Source organism: Pogona vitticeps, chromosome 6, assembly GCF_051106095.1.
Source record: "Pogona vitticeps strain Pit_001003342236 chromosome 6, PviZW2.1, whole genome shotgun sequence".
Classification (NCBI taxonomy): Eukaryota; Metazoa; Chordata; class Lepidosauria; order Squamata; family Agamidae; genus Pogona; species Pogona vitticeps.
Window position 1 is genome coordinate 16,193,196 of NC_135788.1, and position 22,551 is coordinate 16,215,746.

A 22,551-nucleotide genomic window follows, 5' to 3' on the forward strand; every position below is an offset into this window, starting at 1 on the left:
GCTGTTGAAGGGATAAACACAACCCTTCCCCTGTGACAAACATGTCATTATAAGACTGAAGCACAGGCAAATCAGTGTCTTCATTTATCTTTGTTTTTGACAATCAATTTCTTATTTAGGAGCAATGCATCGTGGGCCCCCTACTTAAAAGCCAAGCAAGTTTTGTTGCCTTTATATTTTGAGTAAAGTAAAGCAAAAGTAAAGTGTGCTGCTTCATATCCTGCCCCATAGTGCTTAAAGCACTCCCTGGATGGTTTATAATTTAATTATGCAGGGTACATATTGCCCCCTCCACTCCGGCAAATGGGGCGCTCAGTTTATTGGCCTTGGAAAGATGGAGAGTTGAGTCAACCTTGACCCGGCTACCTGAGCCCAGGATCAAACTCAGATTGTGAGCAGAATCTTCACTGCAGTGCTGCAGTTTAACCACTGCACAATGAGTATACTGTACCATTATCTAACACTTGCATTAGCAACAGTTGTACAGTGGTGCCTCACTTAACGACGATAATCCGTTCCAGGAAAATTGGCGTTAAGCAAAAACATCGTAAAGCGGAAAAAACCCATTGAAATGCATTGAAACCCATTCAATGCGTTCCAATTGGGTAAAAACTCACCGTCCAGCAAAGATCTTCCATACGGCGGCCATTTTCGCTGCCTGTATAGCGAGGAATCCATCCCTAAACACAGCGGGGAGCCATTTTAATTACCTGATGACCATTTTGAACAACCGATCAGCTCTTCTAAAAACATCGTTTTGCAAAGAATCGGTTCCCGAAGCAGGGAACCAATCATCGCAAAGTGAAATTCCCCCATTTAAACCATCGTTTTGCGATCGCAATTGCGATCGCAAAAGATCATCGTTAAGCAGATTCGTCATAATGCGGGGCAATCGTAAAGCGAGGCATCACTGTAATCACCAAGCACAGGGTATAAAATGTAATGCAAACATTACATAGTGCCAAGTGTATATGTACCTGCATCTGCAAGGATACTTCAGAAAGACCGGAGAAAGACCAGGGTGGAAGCCTTTAAGGCCTACAATAGGCCATGTTCTGGCCTCATCCCCTCCTAGAAAAGAAACTTGCTCTAGTGCTTCCCGGGAGTCCTGCAAGTGAGTACAATCTAGGTGTGGGTTCGGCATATGGAACTCCTAGAATGAAGAATTCTGGGATTTGGAGTATAAAAAAAAGGAACAAAGGAAGGCACATCCCTAGCAGTGGTGTCCAAGATTCTTGGATCAAATAAAGGGTGAGGACGTCAGCATGTTAAAAACTATTCACTCTCTGTAATTAAACCTAATAAAAAGTCCATTTCAGCATTTTTAGAATAGGAAAAATTATGAATACAATCATTTTGGTGCAGAATCTCATTCGCCCTAATACCGTAACATCCTCTGAAAAGTACCAAATGGCGGTATGATGAGACAGGCTCATAACCTCTTCAGGCCAGATTCGAAGCTCTGGGGGGCCCCATTTGGCCCCCCAGGGCTGGAAATCACTGACCTCAAGATGGGAGAAGCTTCACGGTGCTGCCAACGGCCTCAGATAGAGTAGACCTATTAAATCAACTGTGGAAAGGTGAATTAACACTTAAGCAAATCCTACTGATTCGATGCCTTTACTCTAATAAGGCAACCACTTGGATTCAGACCAGCATCTTTTCTTTCCAATGATCATTATGCCACTTCTCCAATTTTCATGAAGGCGGCTTGTTAGCTCTTCACATTGAACGGTGCTTCAGCCTCGCCATGGCACCAGCCAGAGGAGAATGGCTTTTATTACATAAAGCATGAAATGGTCCTTGAAAGAGTTCCATGTAGATCTTGGCAGAAAACTCACTCAAATATGTCACTTTGCAGTGCGTGCATATGGCTCATGTGGCAGGCGGGGGGAATATCACTTCGAATACCAAGCAGTCTGGCTGGTAATGGAGCAGAAAAGGCAGGGGAGGGCCATGTTGGAGAGGAGTCAAGACCCTGTGCCCTCCTTTGGCGTCTTAAGTACTCTCCTGTGCCTCCCTCAAAGCTTACTAAAATATCCTTGGTCAGCCCTACAACGAGGCACAGGGACATTGCATACCACAAGCTGCAAAGTTAATGATTTAATTCATTAAAGTACACTTATAGCCCAGGAAGATGCTGGTGGGATTTTCAGCCTCAGGTACCCCACAAATTGGGCTAGCCTTAACTATTGTGCACTGCAACCTGCTCTTTGTTCACATGTGTGCCACTTAAGAAGGGTCACCATCTCCCTGCTTCGACTCTCAAAGAGAAGCCCAGGAATGAGAAATCACTCCTTCCTTCGTGCAACAAGAATTTGCTGTGTAAGATCCCACTCCCAAAGAAATCTTGTGAGATGTTTCAGAAGTGCTAGGGTGTGTGTGTGTGTGTCATTTTTCTAGAAATGCCAAGCTGCACAGGATTGTTATGATTTCTATGCAGGATGGCATCTTTCCTGTGCAGGACTCACATGGAAGGGGCAGGGAAAAAAAACACAATTCCTGTACGGGATGGCACTTCTTCTGCACAGGAATGGTTTGGAAAATGGCAGAAGAAACACGAGGGTGCCTTGACCTGGAAAGGGCAAAATATGGAACAAAATGTGCAGGTTTGTGATAATTCCTGTACAGAGTAGCATCTTTCCTAGACAGGATTCATCATTAGCTGTGCACAATGAGTCAGTGCAAAACCAAGGGTCAAAAAAGGAAGGGAGAGGAGCAATGATGGTGGGGTCTCCATTTTTTAAACTAAAAAGTTGGGAAATCTCCAAGATGGAGAGGGGAGTCTTGGCATGGGATGACCTGGAAAATCACTGAGAACGAGACATTTCACATAGTCTTCATATCCCTGACATTTGCTGCTGTGCCTCAGGCATTAAAATATCTTGCATCAGTGGTTCTTAACCTTTGTTACCAGAAACCCCAATCAGGACAGCTGGTGGTGGAGGCTTCTGGGAGTTGCAGTCCAAAACTCCTGAGTAACCCAAGGTTAAGAACCAGTGTCTTGGATTACCTCTCAGAGCCTTAAATAAAAGTGGCAGGCAGGGGCAGCCACAGCTAACAGTGCTGAAAACAGTCCACTTCCAGCTGCCCAGAACTCCCTCAACCTGGAACTGTGGTTCTAGGTGATGCAACTGCAGCTCTTACATTTTTGCCCTTCATTCTCTGTCTTAGCTAGATGGAAGAGTTGCAAGTGTGGAAGCCAGCTTTAAGGGCTTCTGTAATTAAGTTTAGCAATTCTCCTGCTCTTCACTGGAAGGACAGATCCTGAAGCCAAGGCTCCAATACTTTGGCCATCTGATGAGAAGAGAAGTCTCCCTGGAAAAGACCCTGATGTTGGGAAAGTGTGAAGGCAAGAGGAGAAGGGGACGAAGAGGACGAGATGGTTGGACAGTGCCACCGAAGCTACCAACACTAATTTGACCCAACTCCGGGAGGCAGTGGAAGAGAGGGGGGCCTGGCGTACTCTGGTCCATGGGGTCACAAAGGACTGGACATGACTTAACTACTAAACAACAACAACTACATGATTATATCTCTCAGGAGTCTGCACTATGCACAGCACTCTGAAAAAAAGCAATCGTAAATAATCCTAACAGCAGCCACCACTATCTTCATCAACTTCAATATTTCTTGTCCAGGGTTATGACGTTTAAAGATGGCAGCGGCAGACCAAAACGTTTTGAGAGGAGATTCTGCAAAGCCCATTGGCTCCAGCATTTACTCTACTGTTCTGGGCCTGCATAAAACATGGCCGTTGCCATGCATGACTTTTCTCAAGGAAGGGAAGCTGCACATGAACAGATAGAAGGAGCACAATGGGACATAACCAATGCTAACTTGATAGGCAGCATCTGTTCATACAGCCTTTTAAAAGTCTCTCTCCTTGGCCTCAGCTCATCTTCTAGGCACTAAGTGGCCTGTGGAAAGTTATTGCTGCTACTGCTGCAATTTCAACTTATCCCATCTTGCAGAATTGCTTGAAAAACTGCTGTTTTGATGACATTGTTTTACAACTTCATCACAAGGGGGTTCTTTAACCATCTCATCCACATGGCACACCTTTCCTTTATAGCTCTCCACTGCCTTTACACCAGGCTTCTCCGAAATGGTACCCAGTTGTTTTGTGTTTCAGCTCCCATGGACTCCTACCCTTGGCCATGCTAGTTGGGGCAGATGGGAGCTGGAGTCCAAATCCCTACGAAATTATCTCTTGGTGACTGGCTTTGGCCTTTGGATGATGGTGCTCTCCGTGTTGGTGTCACTATTTGTGTCTTCGCACTAGAACCTCATCTTTCAGAATGCAAGAGGTAGGGTGAATATTCTGTATTCAACACCCCTAGATGATGCCCAAGCTTGTAAATCTCCATCACGATTTGTCTGGCCGTTGCTCATTCATTTATTCAATTATTTATTTATTTATTTATTTATTTATTTATTTATTTATTTATTTGGATTTATATCCCGCCTATCTAGACCAAAGGTCTACTCATGGGCAGATCTATCATCACCATCATCATAAAACTGCAGGAATCTGGTCTGATGGTGCAGGATTCTTAGTTTTTTAACTGTCCCAAAGAGTCTATTTCTAACAGCAAAACATGTTGCAAACTTTTCTTATAGCTGGTCAGTCGGCTGCACTTTTTTTTTCCTAACAAGGAATTGTAAAATGGTTGCTTAAGAGCAGTTTTTGCCTGCACCTCCTTGCTGGTATGTCTCAACACTGGAGAGATGAGTAACCGGCTCCACAAGGGGCTTGAACTCCTATTGGCTACGAATCATGCGAAGAGCCATCTGAGCAGCTTAATTAGCCTGAGGCGCCATCTGCTGGGCACCTGTGGGAATTTCATCCACCCCAGCACATGTTTGCAATAATCCGGCAAGAAGTCTCTGATGCCAAGCAGGGGAGGCAATTAAAAGGCCCATTCTTAACGCAATGCCACTTGACCTAAACTTTTTCAGTTTAATATTATTAGTGAAACAGGGACTCATTAAGAGAGCAGGGGTATAAAGTTAACCAGTCAGTAATTTATGCTCTTTGTCCTCACTGTAGCATTTCCTCTCTATTTCGGGGGTGGTGATGGAACAATGTGTGGCCCTCCAACGATAGGACTTCAGAGCCCATCAGTTCATCAAGTTCATCAAGAGGAGGGAAGGGAGTTGAATCCCAAGGGATGGCCACACGTTTGCTCATCACTGCTCCATAATACCTCCCAATTCTTGGCTTTAGGTAATATTTCACCCAAAATCTGTTGAGTTGCTACTACTGTATTACCTTTCTTCACAGTTCATCTTCCCCACACCAGACTTGGAGAAGTTAAGAAGTGTGTGCTTTTGGGATAAGACTCAGGGGGAGGGTAGGGATGGGATGCACATATGTACACGGAGATGGACTGCCATCTCTGCCCAGGGATCCCTTGGCCACAGTAGCCCATGCCCTGGTAAGACTACTGCAATGCACTCTACATGGGGATAACTTTGAAGATGACACATAGCAGGCATCCTTCAGTCTCGAGAGACAATGGTAACGTGCTCTGTATGGAGGACTTGGAACAGCATCTAGTGTGGCTGAGACGGCCAATTCGAGAGTGACAATCTCTTCCACACTGAAGACAAAATACAAGCTGTCCCCTGTCCAGCTCAAGTCAAGATGTATTTATTAGAGCTTTTTGAGTTTGAGGGTTGTGACCTGCATAGGTTTTAACTAGTATGTTTTTAATATCTGAGTGTTTTAATTTTGTGTTGTTTGATTTTAACTTGTTTAAAATGTTTTAAATTTGTTTGATAATAATAATAATAATCTTAGATCTGCAGAGCTGAGTCCAGACTGTCAGGGGGGGTATAGTGAGGAATAACTCCCAACCTCTGGCTCCACAGCCAGAGACTTAAACCCTTGAGCTATTAGTAGTTCGTAAGAGTTTCGTAACGTGCTCCAAGAACACATGACATAGGATGGGCTATAAAGTAAGCAAATTTCTGTCCCCAACCCCTTTGCAGGCTGCACTCAACCTGGGGAAAAACATAAAAAAGAGCTCTAATAAGCACTTCCACTTCTGTTTTACAACTTAAAATTAAGTTGCTGTACTTGGATGCCTGCAGGAAGAGAAACTGATTGCTTGTGAGGTGGAATGAACTTTTTTTTTGCCTCCTGGTTGGACTTTTGGAGATGCAAAAATACCCCCAACGGCTTCATGTCCCCTGCCCCCTCCCCATGTACACATGTATACCTTTAATGTACAGTGCCTGCCATTTCACATACTGTACTCGCTGATGTGTCTTCTTAGTTTTTACAGCTATGGCACATGTTGGATGAGAGTTTATTTTAACCGAAGGAAGGAAAACAACAGGAAGCATCTTGACTTTTAAATACGAGGTAGGGTGCCCACTGATGTTGCAAAAAAGAAATACTGTACTGCTAAAGATTAAAACGAGATGCAGATCCAGATAGCCTGTATCTGTGTGTTATTTGGCTTTAATATTATTACAAACCATTTCAAAGAGATTATACAGCTGTGTTGCTTGCCATGCCTGGCTGGGGAAGCAGAGGGGAGGAGCTCAAACCCTCAATGTACGTCTCAGAAGAAGGGGGCAGATGAAATCATCCAGAGCATAAGAGTTACATGTTCCACCTCCTTTGGGGTATTGGGCAAGCCCCATCTTCTCACAGTGTCCCCAGGAGGAATTGGCCAGCCACTTCTAAGTATTTTATGCTTGGAAAAGCCTAGGAAGGCCACCGTAAGTCAAAATCAACCTGACAACACATAATTATTAGTTAAGGTGCTGTGAATCCCAGTCTCAGGGGGGAAACCAGATGTCTTTGAATATATGCCAAGTTATATGCACACATGTGATTTTAAGGAAGTTCAAATAGACGATGCCTTCAAATAGAATGTGAAAGGTTCCCCAATCCATTGTTACTTCCCTTTGGAAGGCCTCCCATTGGCAGCCATGGAGGCTTATCTTCCAAAACAATGAGTGCTTGGTTGGTGGAAGGTTTTGATCAGGACAGGAGATGTGTGCCTGTGGCACTCAATATATTGCTGAACTCTAGTTCTCAAGATCCTTCAGCACTGGTCATGCTTGGTGAGAGTGGATGGGAATTAGAATTCAACTTCTGGAGACACACGTTCTCCAGCCTGGTTTCAACAACATTTGTGAGACTGGTTTTCACAAAAGGGTCAAGTGCCAAGAGGAAGTTGTTAAAAGAATTGTCTGCTGTTTTTAAAAACGGGCAATGGAAATTTCGGATGGCTGGATATAACCTTCAGTAGTTCATAGCCACTCCCTCTGAATGATTTTCTTTTCACCAGAGGTCATTGATAAAGCACCTCCACCAGCCAATGTTTCCTCTTAATCATTTGTTCTTAACCTTTGGCTTTAGAGGTAGGGGATTTCTTGAGCTTAAGAATATGTTCCATCAACAATGAGATACCGACTGCAACCATAGCAGGAAGCCTTTCTGAAATGTCAGTTAGATTACTGCACCGGGGCAAACAATGGAAATCGTGTAACGGAAGCAGAAACTGAAAGACCATCATAAAAATAAGGGGGCAAAAACAGGTGAAGGAAAAACTCTGGCCTAATTCTTCAGTTACTAACAGCATAATGAAGAGTCAGGGTAGGACAGAAATGTGGGAAGAAATTATGTATGATATATAAATACATGGTTCCCAGTGTGATATAAGTGATAGAGTGACGAACTAGGACTATGAAGAACAGGGTTTCAAGACCCCACTTGGTCACAGAAACTCGCTGGGGGAATGGAACTAATAGAACCATTCCTTAAACATCTCACTTACCTTGAAACCCTTATTAGGGTCACTATAAATTGATTCCAACTTGACAACACAGAACTCATGCACACCCATATAAATACATAATTCATATTCCCATATTTCCAATGCAGAAGCAGAAGATTGTCCATCTTTTTGAAAGCCCATGTGCTAGAACTGTTAAAGTGTCAGGTTAGGAGAAACAGAAGTTCAATGAGGTTGCCGCTCAGCCGTGAATTTTAGTAGAAGCCCTTGGGAGGGTCACAGTCCCAGACACCTTCTTTACATGATATTTATTGCTTATAAATTGCCTTAAATATATTATGCAACAATTATACGAAAAGGGAGCAGTGTATGCATGTAGGCTTCCCGTTTCCTCCCACCTGGGGCAAAAACATAGGCGTGAAAGGAAAATCATTACTGGAAGATATTTCAGCGTCCTTCCTCTTTCCTGGTTATTTCCTGTAAATTACCCCTTCCTTCCTGCAACAATAGTTTGTAGTGGAGAAATGTTTGTGGATTTGTGATAGAAACCAACCATTTAGTTCCAAAGTACATTGGTCATGATGGCTCCAAGATTATGGGATTTGTGTTCTTTAAAAAAAAAAAACAAAACCTTTCCCCAGGTCTGCATTTATGAACATGCACACAGCGCAGCAAGTTCTCTCCCAAGAAACTGGAAGCATTAATGAAGGCAACATCATAATCCTTGTGCTGGGGATTCTAGATCACACTTTGCTGGAAGAAAAGACACGAGAAGAAGTACAGGCTGCCTGCCCACACCCTCTTTTCTAGGAGTAAGGCCATGAAACAATTTGCAACAGGTCGTCCTTTGGAATAATCTGTAGGCATGCAACTGGTCTCCAAACTGGCAGGTATGTGGAGCTTGCAGACTGCATTGCAGAGACCTATTAAATCCTCCTGTTCTTACCTGTATCCTCTTTTATAAGCAAATCAGCATGACAATAACATTCTCTTTTTGGGACACTGGAATGTGTTGGTAACTCAGCATGGCCAGATGGATGTCCCTAGTCCTATTTCGACATGTATTGCATTGCAAGCTTATGAACTGTCCCCATCCCGCCCACGGTGCCCTTCTCAGTTATAAATTACCTTTTGCCTCACATGACGGTCTTGTGATACAAACAGCAGCCCCTTACATGGTAACATAAAAAGCATGAAAGGGTTTCACAGCAGGTATTTTTAGCTGGTCCTTCAATTCTGTTTAGCAGCAGGCCTGGAACATGCCAGGAAACGTAAAGGAGACATGGAAAATTAGTTCAGATATTAGCGGAGTGAAACCCTCATTACTGCAATGAATTGCAGAGCACAAACTCGACAAAAGACATTTGAGTTAGAAGGTGAAATATCACACAAGCACCTGGTAAATAAAAACAGCCAGATCAATTCCTTTTCTTCTTCTCTCCCCCCCCACCCCTCCTCTCTCTCTCCAGTGTGAGGCTCAATCCATCACTGAGCACAGGCAAGGCACAATGATTTTCCTCTGGAACTGAGGCACTTATGATAAAATGTTGCCAGCTCCAGCTACATTATTATAAAAACAACATCTAATTCATAGCGATAGAAGGCCAATGCATTTATTAACAGTAAGTCACCCCTGCAGTAAAAATGCATGATAGAATCAGAAAAGTCAGCCAGAAAGATTTCCAGCCCTGGAAATTAATGCTGATTAAATTAAACACCAGACCTATTCCCTGCCAAGGATGTTAGAACAAACTATCATGTTTTCCAGACAGGATTTCAACAGCAAGTCCAAACTTTATACTGGAGCGGGTATTAAAACAGCCAAGGGCAACCACAATGAGCAACAATACTAATGTGCCATCAAGTCAATTCTGACATGGTAATCCTTCTCAAGGTTTCCCAGGTAGAGAGTGCTCAGAGGTAATTTACCATTCCCTTCTTCAGGAGGTGTTCTGGGACTACCATGTAGCTTGCCCAAGGCTACAAAGGCTGGCTCTTGGAGAAGCAAATTTACCTTGGAGAATTCTCCAGCACACTGGAGATTCAAACTCTGAACCTCAGGTTCTGCAGCCAGATAGCTAAGCCACTGAGCTATTCAAGGAATGGAATAACCTGGAGGGGGGGGGCACACAATGAGAAAACTCACGGGATGACCTCACAAGGAACAACAGGTATGGCACAAGTTGGCCATATCTGTACACCTCTTGGGCTGCTTGGAAGCAGAATGATAAGACAAGGTACACAATGTGCAAATGTACTCATGCACAATGTGGTAGTAAGCAGCAATTCCCTGACTTCCCTAAGGGCGGGAATGTCGAGAACAGCTGCAGATTGCTGCTGAACCTGAACTCAACACAGTCAGCAGGGACATCCACCTCTCAACTCTACCATGCTATCTTTTAAGAGGAAAGGGAAAACACAAAACGTTTGGAATCCAGTTTTCAGCTGTGCAGGCAGGTGGGGGGTGGGTGTATGTGTGTGACTCGTCCGATACTTTTACCATTTTTATTGCCAGATTTTGGCAGTAATAGAACATCTAAATTATACCCTTAGGAGAAAGAGACAGATTTAACAGCCCATGGTTTCCTGGCTCCAGGCCCAGAGTACCTTCCTTTGGCTCAGAGGGCATGGCTCCATCTGTACCAAGGCATCACGCAAAGTAACTGGAGACCTGGCAGGTGCAAAGTCAACTTACAAGGTTTTACAAAATAGACAATAGCTCACTGCCTGGCTCAGGAAAAAAAAGCCCCATGAAGCCTGGAATGTATATTTAATGTAGTAGATCTGTACTCCTGGAACCAGAGTGACATTGGGGGGGGGGGACGAACTAGCATCATGCAACTTCTTTTACCCATTTCAAAGACATTAAAACAGACATAAATGTACCATTAATTCATAACATGAAATGGGGGCAGAATAGCAGGCAGGGATTGTACAGTAAGAGGCAGCTGATTCTCCCCTTACTTTGGTTGTGTAAGGAAGCATTTAATATAGGGAGGCGTTCCATAAAGTGACTCATACCACTGTTTAATGGCAAGTGCTGAAGCGCAAAAAGTCTTTGTCCCTAAACCCAGGCACCTGTTTTGATCTGTATCAGCAAGCCAGTTCTAACTTTCTGTGTTTGATTATCTGTACAACCACACCCACCCCGCTCCCAATACACATAGACGATCAAGTAACGCACACAGTGAAATTGTACCTGGACTAGGAAAGCTTATGTCATGACGTATTTGTTCATCTTTAAGCAGTCACAACAGTCTCTAACGTTTTTGTGGTCACAGACTAATACTGCAACCTCTTGGGAATTGTTGTTATATAATGACACATTTCGTGACTTCCACAGAAAGCAACACTTTCAGAAACTATAGTGAAGTGCGTTAATTGTTCTGAGAAGGCACCTCTTGTCAACAAGCTGGTGTCAATACAGTGTATGGAATCCTTTAAGCAGCAACCTGAGTCAATCTGCGCACAGCAAACAATTACTAGTTTCTGTCTCTGGGCCCCTAGAAATCTGCCCAGAATTTCAGCTCAAGATGGCTCTTATATGTGCCATGGAATTATAGTACATAATTTCTAGTTGCTCCCTCTTAACTATACAGATCAGCAACATCTTTAGACAGCACTTGACGTCAAAACATTTTTAAAGACTGGGTTTGTGGGCCAAACCAACCCCACTTGAGTCAGCCAGTTCAAAATACTGCATAACTGCATTTCAAGAGATCTTCATGTCACTTAGCAACAATGGCTTGGAGGTTTTCCTCTGTAGTGATAATATGAAGCATTTAAAAGGACTTTCCTGAATTTTACAGGCGCAGGAAATGCTCTATAACAGGACTTGTACAAACAGGAAAGAAAATCGTTCGGGTGTACAAAATAATTCCAATACAAGTTGAGAACCATTTAAAACAGCAATATACACATGGTTATTTATCCTTTTGTTGGGAATAAAAACTGAAGGCAGTGCCATTAACATCAGGTGTCACTGGCAGGAATCACGTTTGTCTAGGTGTAATGTAACTTTACGCCTGCATAAATCTGCTGGGTCTTATGCCCTGACAACAAAGATTGCACAATTTGATTGTGCAGTCAGTTGCACAGCTCCCATTGCAATCAACTGTGAACAGGACTTCCACCTTTGCATAACTGGACCTACCACGTGCGTAATATCAAGCTACAAATGCGTACTTATGTAGTGTGAGTCGAGGCAAAAAAATTTATCTCAAAATTAAACAATATTTAGCACAAATTGACTAAAACACCAGAAAGAAGCCAAAAGCTACATGATTGGCACATGGAAAAAATCTGCCTCCAAAACAATTTTATTTGGCTTCCACTGGCCTTACTGAAGACAAATCAAAGCTTCTCACTAAACATTGGCATGAACCTCAGTTCAGGGGTTTCTGCTGGTTCACGGGACCAGCATTACAGGTGCAGTGTGTTCCCTTCCCCTACCCCATCTCCATCCGGATCCTCCACTCACCAGCTGGCACGCACCACTCTTCTCTTCTTTGGGCATTTGACCAGACCTGGCAGGAGCACATGCTTCTCTTCTCCACCTCCTCTAGCAGCCCTCACTCAAAGGCAGCACTGCAGGAATCTCTGCCCTGCGTCCTTGACTGAGTGGGCAGCTGCTGGAGGAGGTGGAGGAGGAAAGCATGGGCTCCTTCTGGGACTGGCTGAATGCTAGAAGAGGAGAAGAACAGTGTGGGCTGGCTGGTGAATGGAAGATCTGGCCGGGGGGGGGGGGAAGGAATGCATGGCACCTGTGGTGCTGGTCTGACAAACGGGCTCAAATCTCTGAATTGAGGTTTATACCCATCTGTACTTCATACATATCTTAGTTTCAGTGGTTAAAGAAAAGAAGCCACATAACTCTGGATAGGATCCACATTCAGTCATAGTTAGAGAAACTCCATTATTTCAATGGAATGGAAGTTATGTCAGTTCCAGGTATAACTGGGTTCCATTCCAAAACTAACTGTAGATTTCATATACAATGATAGCTTAAGGGTCATCAGGCATTATCAACCTGCCCCCCTCCCAAAAAAGGAGTCTTTCAGAAAGGATATTAATTTTTACCCCTATCTCTCCATAAATTACATAATTACAATTACAACCCACTTAATTCCATATGCTCTATACCTGCAAAATCCTTAGTATTAGATCCTGCCTATACGGCTTGCTCATGTGTGATCGGTTCAGCTGATTTAAGCAAATAGAAATGCCTTAAAAGAATGCACACATTCACTATCCATGACTTGGAGACTATCCTGAAATGTAAAGCAAGTACCATAAACTTGTGAGTAAGGAACTCTCAGTCTGCAATACATAATCTATTGTTGGTTGGGCAAACCATTTCCATTCACGAAAACAGGACAGCAGAAAGTTTCTGTGCACACCACTGGATCACCGATGTTACCTTCATCGAGAAATACGTGTTGCTGAGCCAGATGTTACTCTCTGGTCAAATCTCAGTGTGAGTGTATTTTCTATTATTAGTATGTAGAAAACAGGGTGTTTCATTACCAAAGCAGTTTGTCTACTGCATACTGTATGAGTGAGAATACGGACGCATCAGTACATTGCTAAGAGTTTATTCTGAAGCTTTTGCTTTATGTCTTTATCACAAAAGACAGTTTAAGTTGCAAGAAGTTATTAGAAACTGAGATGGTACCCCCCCTCCCCACCGGTTAAATTTCTACTATTATAAAAGTAGACCACAGGAGACTGTTCTGAGCCATCTTCAAAAAGCGGACCAATTTTTTTTTTGTATATAAACTGTACACAACAAAAATCCAAAACAAAAATCAAGGCACTATACATTTTTGGGATATCAAAGATGGATTCAGAGAGTTTCCCAAGAAACCCGTGTGATAATGCTTTGTTCAGTTTAGCACCTGAAGCAGCACTGAGACCAATTCATTGTCTATTAAAAAAAAAAAAACAATTCAGAATGAGAGAGATAGGAAGAGAGACAGAGAGAGAGAGACTGACAGCTGCGCATGTGCTCATAGGTGGTTTAACGAGCAGCCACACTGCCTGGCTAATTTCCTGAAATGTTTTCTCCACAGAAGTCTCGGAAACAAATAATAAACATTGCATTGTTAAATACATCCTTGTTCTGTGTGTTTTATATAAATATAAATTCTTTTTGAAAATCCACAGCTTTAACAAAATAACACTTTACAAAGGGAACACCCTCAAAACCCAAATGGCAAGTAGTGTATGTAGGAAAAAAATCCGTTGTGGCAGCAGTCTGAGGTAACTACTGCTAAAAGTACAAAGAACACCATTCACGAGCAGGACCTACCCTTTGAGCCCCACACCCCCCAAAATAAGAGTTTACTGAAAAATTCTCTCATACACTTATAATATTACTTGACTTTAGGGAACAGACAGTCATCTAGTGAATGCAGATAGTTATTTAGTTTGCTTGGCAAAAACAGATGCACACCAGTTTATTGTGGTATTCCTCCTTTTCCAAGGGGTGTTGAAAATGCTGATCGGCCTGGTTCCAAGTTTAGCCCTTGATTGCAACTACTGTGCTATTTAGAAAAGCCCTTTTGCCTTTTTGAGGTTCACCTGTTTCCAGGAAGGCAGTGCATTGTATTCTTCTCTTGTCATCTGTAACGCAGACTGGATTAAAGCAGAGGAAAAGGAGCCAACAGTTATTAAACAGGAGCATTACAACTGTGAAACAAGAGAAAACCAAAGCAATTTAATGTGCTGATATTCGGAGTTATTTCTTTGCATTTACCTCAAAGTCTTCTTCTGAAAGGTAGATTTCAAGATTTAGTGGATCCACTCCTTCAGGGAGAGGTCTCGCTAAGAGATCAGACAGCGGGTACAGCTTTTTGCATAGTTTCGCTAAGACATCTTCAACAAGGATTATTTGATTAGATGCTTCAGCATCCTAGAGACAGCAAATCGAGGAAGCAACAAATAATATTTTAGCTGATGTAGACCATGGCACATTATGGGTAAAATGCATGCAAAAGTCGTCTGCCTAAGGTCAAGGAATAAACCCAATGCTCTTGTGATTCTTCCAATGTCACTACTCTTCTGGGCCAGTGGCCACCATCTTTTCCAAAATCCCCCATGAGACAATGCTTCTTTAAGATGAAAACACCCTTCCTAAGGGAACTCTGCAGAGAAAAAAGTGGTGACTGCTAGTTACCAGCAGGGGCAGGGAAAATCTGGCCAGTGGGTCATATGCAACCCCCTAGTGCAGCCATTCAAACTATCCTCACACCTGGAAAACATCACCCATAAAACTGTTTAATCACACCCTTAGAATCCTCTAGTGGTCACCTTATGTCAATTGGGGCCATTTCTGCCCTTCTGGCCTGTTCTTGGGGCAGAGTGGGTACAGCCTCCCGGCGTCCTGGGTGCACTGGCATGCCCCTGACTGCTGGACATTGCACATCTCTGGAGTACAGCATTACCATGGCCCAAACTCCTATTTGACTAGCTTTGTGTGGAACCAATAGCTAAACTATAATTTCGACCACCTGTGCAAGATTCCTGATTTTGACAGTCTCTCCGCCTACTGCAGCTTTGTGACACCAACTCAAAATATTTGTTCGGTTTCCCAAAATCCTCTGAAGGGGTTTTTCTCAAAGGGAAAGGGAATAAATAGTTAGGAGAAAGTGACAGAAAGACCTGTGGCTGAAACTTATTATTCGTGAAAGCCTTCGCGAATACATTATTATTTTTAGCTTGTATACTGTTGGGATTTGATCCTTTAAAATAAGGGAAAACAGTCTCTACCATGTCACCTCCAGTTTTACCTTAATCTTTGCACTTTCAATGAAAATGTAATGTGTTGTATTTTGAAAAAGAAGCTAGAACTATCACAAATCCCAGATTTTCATGAAAGCAAGAAAGGCATTTTATGAAAGAAATAACACGTAGCCATTACCCTATTACTCTGTCAGCTAAGAGATTATGCAAATAGGCTGCTTAACTAAAACTCTGTTTTTCAAGCCTTCGTACTTTTCTTCGAGTCCTGTCAGAATTCATCTTCTGGCAGTTGTCTCTACTTGACCCTACTCTTGTTCTCCAATTCCTGAAGCTCGCTATACAGGTTACTCCCCTGGATTTTTGTGCTTCCCAACACAGTGTACCTGCATTTCCAACCGCACACGGAAAATCAACAGAAGTGATGAGCTCATTTCATTTACCATTTCAGTGATCTCAGCAATATCTTCCCTGTGTTCCCAGCTGGGAAACATATTTGTGAACGTCAGGGGCTCAAGACCAGCATGAATTAGGTAAGATTTAGGAGGTTTCTTCACATTCTTTCCTACACAGCCAAAGACAGGAAGAGGAGAAATAAATATGTATGACCTTTCCTCAAACTCCTCTCGTGATTTGCACACAGTTGGGGGGAAAAAAAACCTTTCCATTAAAAACTTTTCAGAGAAAATACTCATAATAGATACATGTATCACTCAAGACTCTCAGCCAAGTTGAATTCTCCTTGGAAGAGATGAGTGTGATGGAAAGCTTGTGGAGCACTGTCTTAAGAGTAAAAGATAGAGGAAATGAGTTTAAGAAAAGAGGTCCCCACAAGCCTTTGCAGATTGCAGACGACCAGATATGCTAATCCAGCTTCAATTTGCTAATCCTTCATGTCTTGGCCTTGAAAACAAGCCATTATGAGAATACAAGATGTGAAGGTCAGAAAACCTATCCCTCCTTCAAAGCTTCAGTAACAGAATAATGATGAGAATGAGAATCATCCTCACTGTTATTGTCACCATCATCACTTGATGTCAGCTCATATTACTTTTGGGCTAAATCTGTACTATCAAATTCCATAGAAGCCAAACTGAACCCAGCCATTAGCCGGTATCTAGAGCACATCAGCTGGGGGGTCTACTATGATGGTCAGAACTACTTAAAATATTGTTTCTGCAATTATGTTGTAAACCAGCCATAGCACTATGGGACAGTATAAAAGTTGAAGCAACAACAGAAGGACGGCTCAGCCTCTTTCTGACTTGCAACATTAAGACCTATTCCTGAAAACCAGTTGTAACTTTGTGTGAGAAGTGCCTGCCAAATCAAATATTCCTTAATTTATTTATTACCTTTACAGTACTGGAGGACAGTTTCCATGGCACATTTCCTGTCTGAAGCCCACCGGATTCGGGCAGAACCTGCAATTTTGTTTTCCACAGGCCACCAGCCTTGCCAGAGGTATACTTCATGGTGATTGTCAACAAGAAAGAGGGCTGCGTGGGGTAAAGAAAAGTGTCAAATTGTCTTCATAATTCGCAATGCTGGTCATGAGCTATATAAAGCCCCATACCAGAAGTGCATGTTGATCCAATTTATATCTGAATGCTTGCTGTACAGTTTGGGAGTGAGCCAACCAATTTGTCCTCAGCTCCAGGCAGGCATTTCTATGTTCTAGATTGAAGGGGAGGGGTACTGTGAATGGGGAAAACAAATCACTATGACCTAGGAAGGATGGAGCTATGCAACACCATTAATTTTGGGGATGTGGTGGATCTTCCATGTATAAGAAAAGTGTCTACCATCTTCCTTCCTCAACAATTAGCTGCAATTAGCTGTGGCATGTTATGCAAACCTTATGCCCACACTAGTGGTGTATAGATCTGGGTTTCTGGACTACAACTCACAGAATTCCCCAGGCAGCATCAGATATGGGGAATTCTGGGAATTATAGTCCCAAAACACAAATCCATACACCTCTAGTGAACATCAACAGGATTCTGGCCAGCATCTCCAAATACACAGGGTGCTCAAGTCCTACACAGGTCCTGTTTGGGGTATTCTGTTTTGCAGCGGAAACCTTTTCTCCCCCCCTTCATTAATGAAATTAATGAAATAAATAAAAAAATCCTAAATGAACTGGGAATTTCAGAAGCAGAACTTCACCTGGTTAGCAATATTTTACATTCCTCTTTTCACTTACCTGGCTGAGGTGCTGTGTAGAGGTCTTCTTGTAGAAATGGCATAGAATTCACCACAGAAGGATCTCTTGCGGGATAGACATATTCAGTGGCTGAGAATTCTCCTGATGAACTACTGAGGATGAAGAGGCGAGGTGTGAAATTAAACTTCCCAGGATCTTTTAAAAAAGAATGAGAGAGAGAGAGAGAAAGGGTGGGAGGGAGAGGAATTCCATCAGTATTTGAGAAACTACAAATATTTCAGACTTTGTGTTTTTCTTTCCTTCTGTAAGTCTGAAGCATAATAATTAACTGCAATACAACACTGTGTTACCTATGATGGCTAAAGAGAATAAATACCAGCTGACATTCCATGTTGATTCTTGGGAACAGACAACCCAGCCTGACCCACTTCATGCTTTTTTTCTTGCCAAGGAATTAATGTTATCGGGCAGCTTTCCCAAGGTTTTACATCAGATATGGGCACGGCCTTCCAGATGCGGGTGGACTGTAATTCCTATCAACTCTAACCTGCGTAGCCATGATGAAGAATGTTACGAGTTGCAGTCCAACAACTTCCTTTACCCATTTGTCTCACTGGATCCTTTTAACGCTCACATTTACAGCTCTAGGGTAGTTAACAAAGCATGGCAGGAAAACCAAGCAATACCATACCTTGCAACATACAGTCATAAGCTTTCCGGTCTCTCCTTCCTAAAGCATCCCAAAATCCCAAAGCTTCCGACCCTTCATCACATTCATGTATCGTCACTTTGCTACTGCTATGCAATCCTGCTTCCAAGGGACATCTGGAAAACAATATGCCAATATCACCTTTAGTGTCACTATCACATTGCAGGACAATAACACCTGCCTAACATGTAACAAGTACTTCTGATTTTTCTCATTTTTGATGAAAAAGATTTTTTTTTATATACCACCTCTTTGCTGAAAAGACGGTCAATTGACGTTATTTTTTTCTTTTTCTTTTTTGCTTATACATAAAAGAAAAAAGACAAGGCTTTTTCTTATCAGCAAAATCCCACATAGGAAACTTGCATTTTGTACCATTCAAGTTTTTTGGAGTACGTGCAAAAAACTGCAACTATACATTTCATGCCAAAGCAAACAAAAACCCCCCAAAAAAACAAAACCAGTCCAAATGCATAAAAACTCCAGTACTCTTGCCCAGAAAGGGAAAAAGTGGGTTTTTTTTGTTCCCACCTGCAAGAACAAAATAAGCAAAGATCTGCTATGCAGCATCGAAAACCTGCCCACCGCTGATGTGCCAAATAGATATGCTGAAGAGAAGAAGAAGGCCAGCTAACAGCTGCTTGCTTAACTGCCTCATTTCCATTTCCTAAATCAACCATTTGTTTGTCCCAGCTTGTGGACCCATTAAATCAGTTGCTAAAAGAAAAGTCAAGATTTAAATCCTGCTGATTTCATGGGGTCTGCTCTAGTTTGGATCAGTAACTCGATTTAGGCTAGATTCAGTAATGTCTTCCCAATATAGGACTTGGAAAACAGAACTTGGAAGTAACAAGTTAAAATAATGTAATTTGCACACAACTATATACAGTACATTTTTTTTGGTAAATGAGAGTGTGATGAAGTTTCATTTCAAAACTAATGTAATGGGTAGGAATAAAGTAACTTCTTAAGTATAACAAGTAACGTTTCCAGTTCTTTTCAAAAATTATTTCAAAATGCATGTTAAGGCATGTTTGGGGCCACTTCACAGGAATTTTCAGATTTTATATCATTCTTTTATCATCCTATATTTTAAAAAAAGAAATGAAAAAGTAATGAACTGTGCACTAAACAGTACAGTGAGTTACAAGTAGAAGGGCTTTGGAACATGTAACAACACAAGTTATTTTCAAATGCTGCAACTAATAACAGGTAGAAATCACCTTTGGAAAGTAACTTTCCAAAATGTTACTTTTTGGATTATAGACCCCCAAAATCTCTCCGTTAAGAACAAGGGAACTACCATGCTGATGGGAGTGCGAAGGCTGGCTCTTCCATCAGCTAGCCTCCGACTTCCCACAGCAGCGACCCAGGAGTCTTTGAGAACCTGTAAGCAAGGGGGAAGCCAACTGCTTTCTCCTGCTCTTGTATCCCTGCAGCTAGAAATCAGTGCAATGGGCTGTACAAAGGCAATGCACTGGAACAGTTGAAGTGTTAGGTTATGTCTCAGAAGGCGTAGGTTCAAATTCCCCCTCAATCACAAACAGAACAATCCTTGAGCCAACCATTACCATCCAGCCGTTCCAAACAGCAGGGTTGCTGTAAGTATAACACCAAAAGGAGAACTATGTATGTCTCCTTGAATGAAAGGCAGGATGTAAACGCCACTTCTGTCAGAGGAGGGCAGATGTCTGACTTATGAGATCTATTTTATTATTCACAGTGAGATCTATTTATTGAAGCCTGGTACAAATGCATGCACTTTGAATGAAAGTCTTTCAAACCCAGGAATTTGTGTTAAGTCCTGCAGCTGAATGATGCTCAAAGCCCTTCCCCTTGTAACTCCTTTGATGGTCTCCTCAAATTTTCTTCATCTCAGCAATACAAATTATTATAATGTTATATTATAAGGGGAATGTGTATTCATTGAAATATACTCATTTCCCCTCCCGTGATGGGATTTCTTGAGAGGCATGGCTCAGCAACAAATCTGCAGAGCAACCTTGTGTTTACCTCCCAATGACCAATCACAGAACAACGCATGCTAAATGCAAGATACATAGGTCAGGAAAGTGCTATAAGAAACAGATGTCTTCCATTACTTCTGGAAGAGCATCTCTTCTACCACAGTACTGAATACGTCTATTTTCACTCTTAGAAAAATTGGGCACCAATGTGCTGCTAAACATACACATCCCCTACTAATAAGTCCTGCTCAGCCTTCTGTCAACTTCTCATTCAGAAGACTAATTAAATGGTTTTATCCTTCTGTTTTTTAAATATTAAAACAATACTCCCCACTTTAAAAAAAACAACCCTATATATATATATATAGCTTTTGGATAGATTTATGTCTTGAACAGATTTTTCCCCACATAAAACAAACAAATACTAAAATAATTTTAAGCAGGATTTTTATTTTGGTCCTAATCAATCTCCTTCCATCATCACAGCTTTTGAGTAAGATTCTATAGAAATCATACATCTACACGAGAATGGCTTTGCTACTTACTGTTCTTTTATTTTATTGGCTGCTGTTCTTCCTACTTCCTTGGTGTGTGGCTGGGCCTTGCAGCCATGCCACAAGTAGATGAGGGCTTTGCTAATGTTGAGGACGATCATTGAGGTTCTGGACCGCAGGCTGCTACAGTGACAGGCTACTTCCAGCAAGTTCCCTTCCACAGGAACCTCCCCTCGTACGCAGTACAGCCGCCAGTCACCTGCAGTTGGCATTGACAACACAGTAATGAGACAACTGCCAAGGCCAGTAATCTTCACCAATGATAATTTGGATGGCTTGAGATCCTTGACCACTATGTTCACTGATTTCCCAACATCTGTAGTCTACACCTTGATTGTTTTATCATTACAAGTATGAATAAGTCATCATGATCAGCTCATATCCCACAGTCTCTTTTCCCCAGAGACAGCCACTTTGGTAGGATTAATGGCTTGGATTGAGCTGATAACACTAACCAGAGTACAGTCACATCAAAGGGATTTATTTAAGTGTTGAGTCACCTTTCCATGGGTCTACACTTGGGACTACCAACTGACTTTGGCCCTTAGAGCAGCACTTGCCAACCTTGGGTCCCAGACATTCTTGAATTGCGACTCCCAGGGACCCTTACCAGGATAGCTAGTGGTTGAAGGCTTCTGGGATTTACAGTCCAACAATGCCTGGGGCCCCTTAGTTGGGAACCACTGTAATAAAGTAGTGCTCAAAGCAGAATTTGTTTCTAAGGATAAATTGCAGGGCTAATTTTTCCTGTTTAATCTGGGAAGAGCCAGAGTACCGTATTTGCTGGTGTACAAGATGACTTTTTGGCCCAAAAAACATGCCTCCAAGTGGGGGGGGGGTTGTCTTGTATGCTGGGTGCACTTCATTTGGGCCAGGAAGGAGCTGCTGCCGGGGAGGAAGGCAGGTAGGCAGGCAGGCAGTCGGTCGGTCGGGATGGAGGCAATCGCTCGCCCACCACTCACCCGCTTCCCCTCTTCCTCCTCTTCCTCCTCCTCCTCCTCCTCCTCCCACCGCCCACCCAGCCTCTTCTCCTCTTCCTCACCCTCTCGCTGCTTGAGTCAGCTGGCACGTGCGTGCTCTCCCCCTCTTCCTCACCCTCCTCCCTGCCGGCCATGAACTTCCAGGGTGGGCCCAGGCACAGCCCAGGGCAGCCACTGCTGGCGCTGCAGCAGAGCTGTCCACTCTATATTTTGAGTGGAAATGTTGGGGGGTCGTCTTATACGGCTAGTCGCCTTGTACAGTGGCAAATACGGTAAGTCAGAAAACGATGCACACCAACTTCTCCAGCAGTAGCTATTCTGGTTGGCCATATACAATGGAGGGTTGAGAAAGCAAAGCCTACTCCAGTGGCTTGACTGGGACCAAATGGTAACTGGCTCCTTCCCTCCTAGAATTGCCTTGTCAACAGCCTTTCTACCTGGTCATTAAAAAAAGTGGAATCTTAGTCTGATTAGCTTCCTAATCTTCATTTCCTGTTTTTTACTTCCTGTTTTAGATGGAAAGTTATTATTTTAAACTCAAAACTGCTGAATGCTTTGGAAGGAAGGCAGGATTATAAAAGTAATCAATACGTAATTATTTTATCCCATTAAATGCTAAGTGACTAGCCATTTCTAGATGGAAGTACCATGGCTGGTCTTCTGTGGAGACGGGATTC

The 22,551-nt window shown here is 42.6% G+C and overlaps 1 protein-coding gene across 35 annotated transcripts in view; it reads right to left on the minus strand.

The window, feature by feature from the left end:
* Positions 1–13,335: 13,335 nt before the first annotated feature.
* SVIL (supervillin) overlaps positions 13,336–22,551 on the minus strand; it is a 171,403-nt gene continuing 162,187 nt past the window's right edge. For all 35 annotated transcript variants that reach the window (XM_078378609.1, XM_078378592.1, XM_078378610.1 and 32 more), the window contains 7 exons: positions 20,886–21,093; positions 18,356–18,489; positions 17,704–17,859; positions 16,853–16,996; positions 15,941–16,062; positions 14,515–14,670; positions 13,336–14,393 (listed from right to left, as the gene is read on the minus strand). In XM_078378609.1, coding sequence (XP_078234735.1) covers positions 14,307–14,393; positions 14,515–14,670; positions 15,941–16,062; positions 16,853–16,996; positions 17,704–17,859; positions 18,356–18,489; positions 20,886–21,093 — 1,007 coding nt within the window. In that variant the 3' untranslated portion in view covers positions 13,336–14,306. The remainder of the gene's footprint in view (positions 14,394–14,514; positions 14,671–15,940; positions 16,063–16,852; positions 16,997–17,703; positions 17,860–18,355; positions 18,490–20,885; positions 21,094–22,551) is intronic.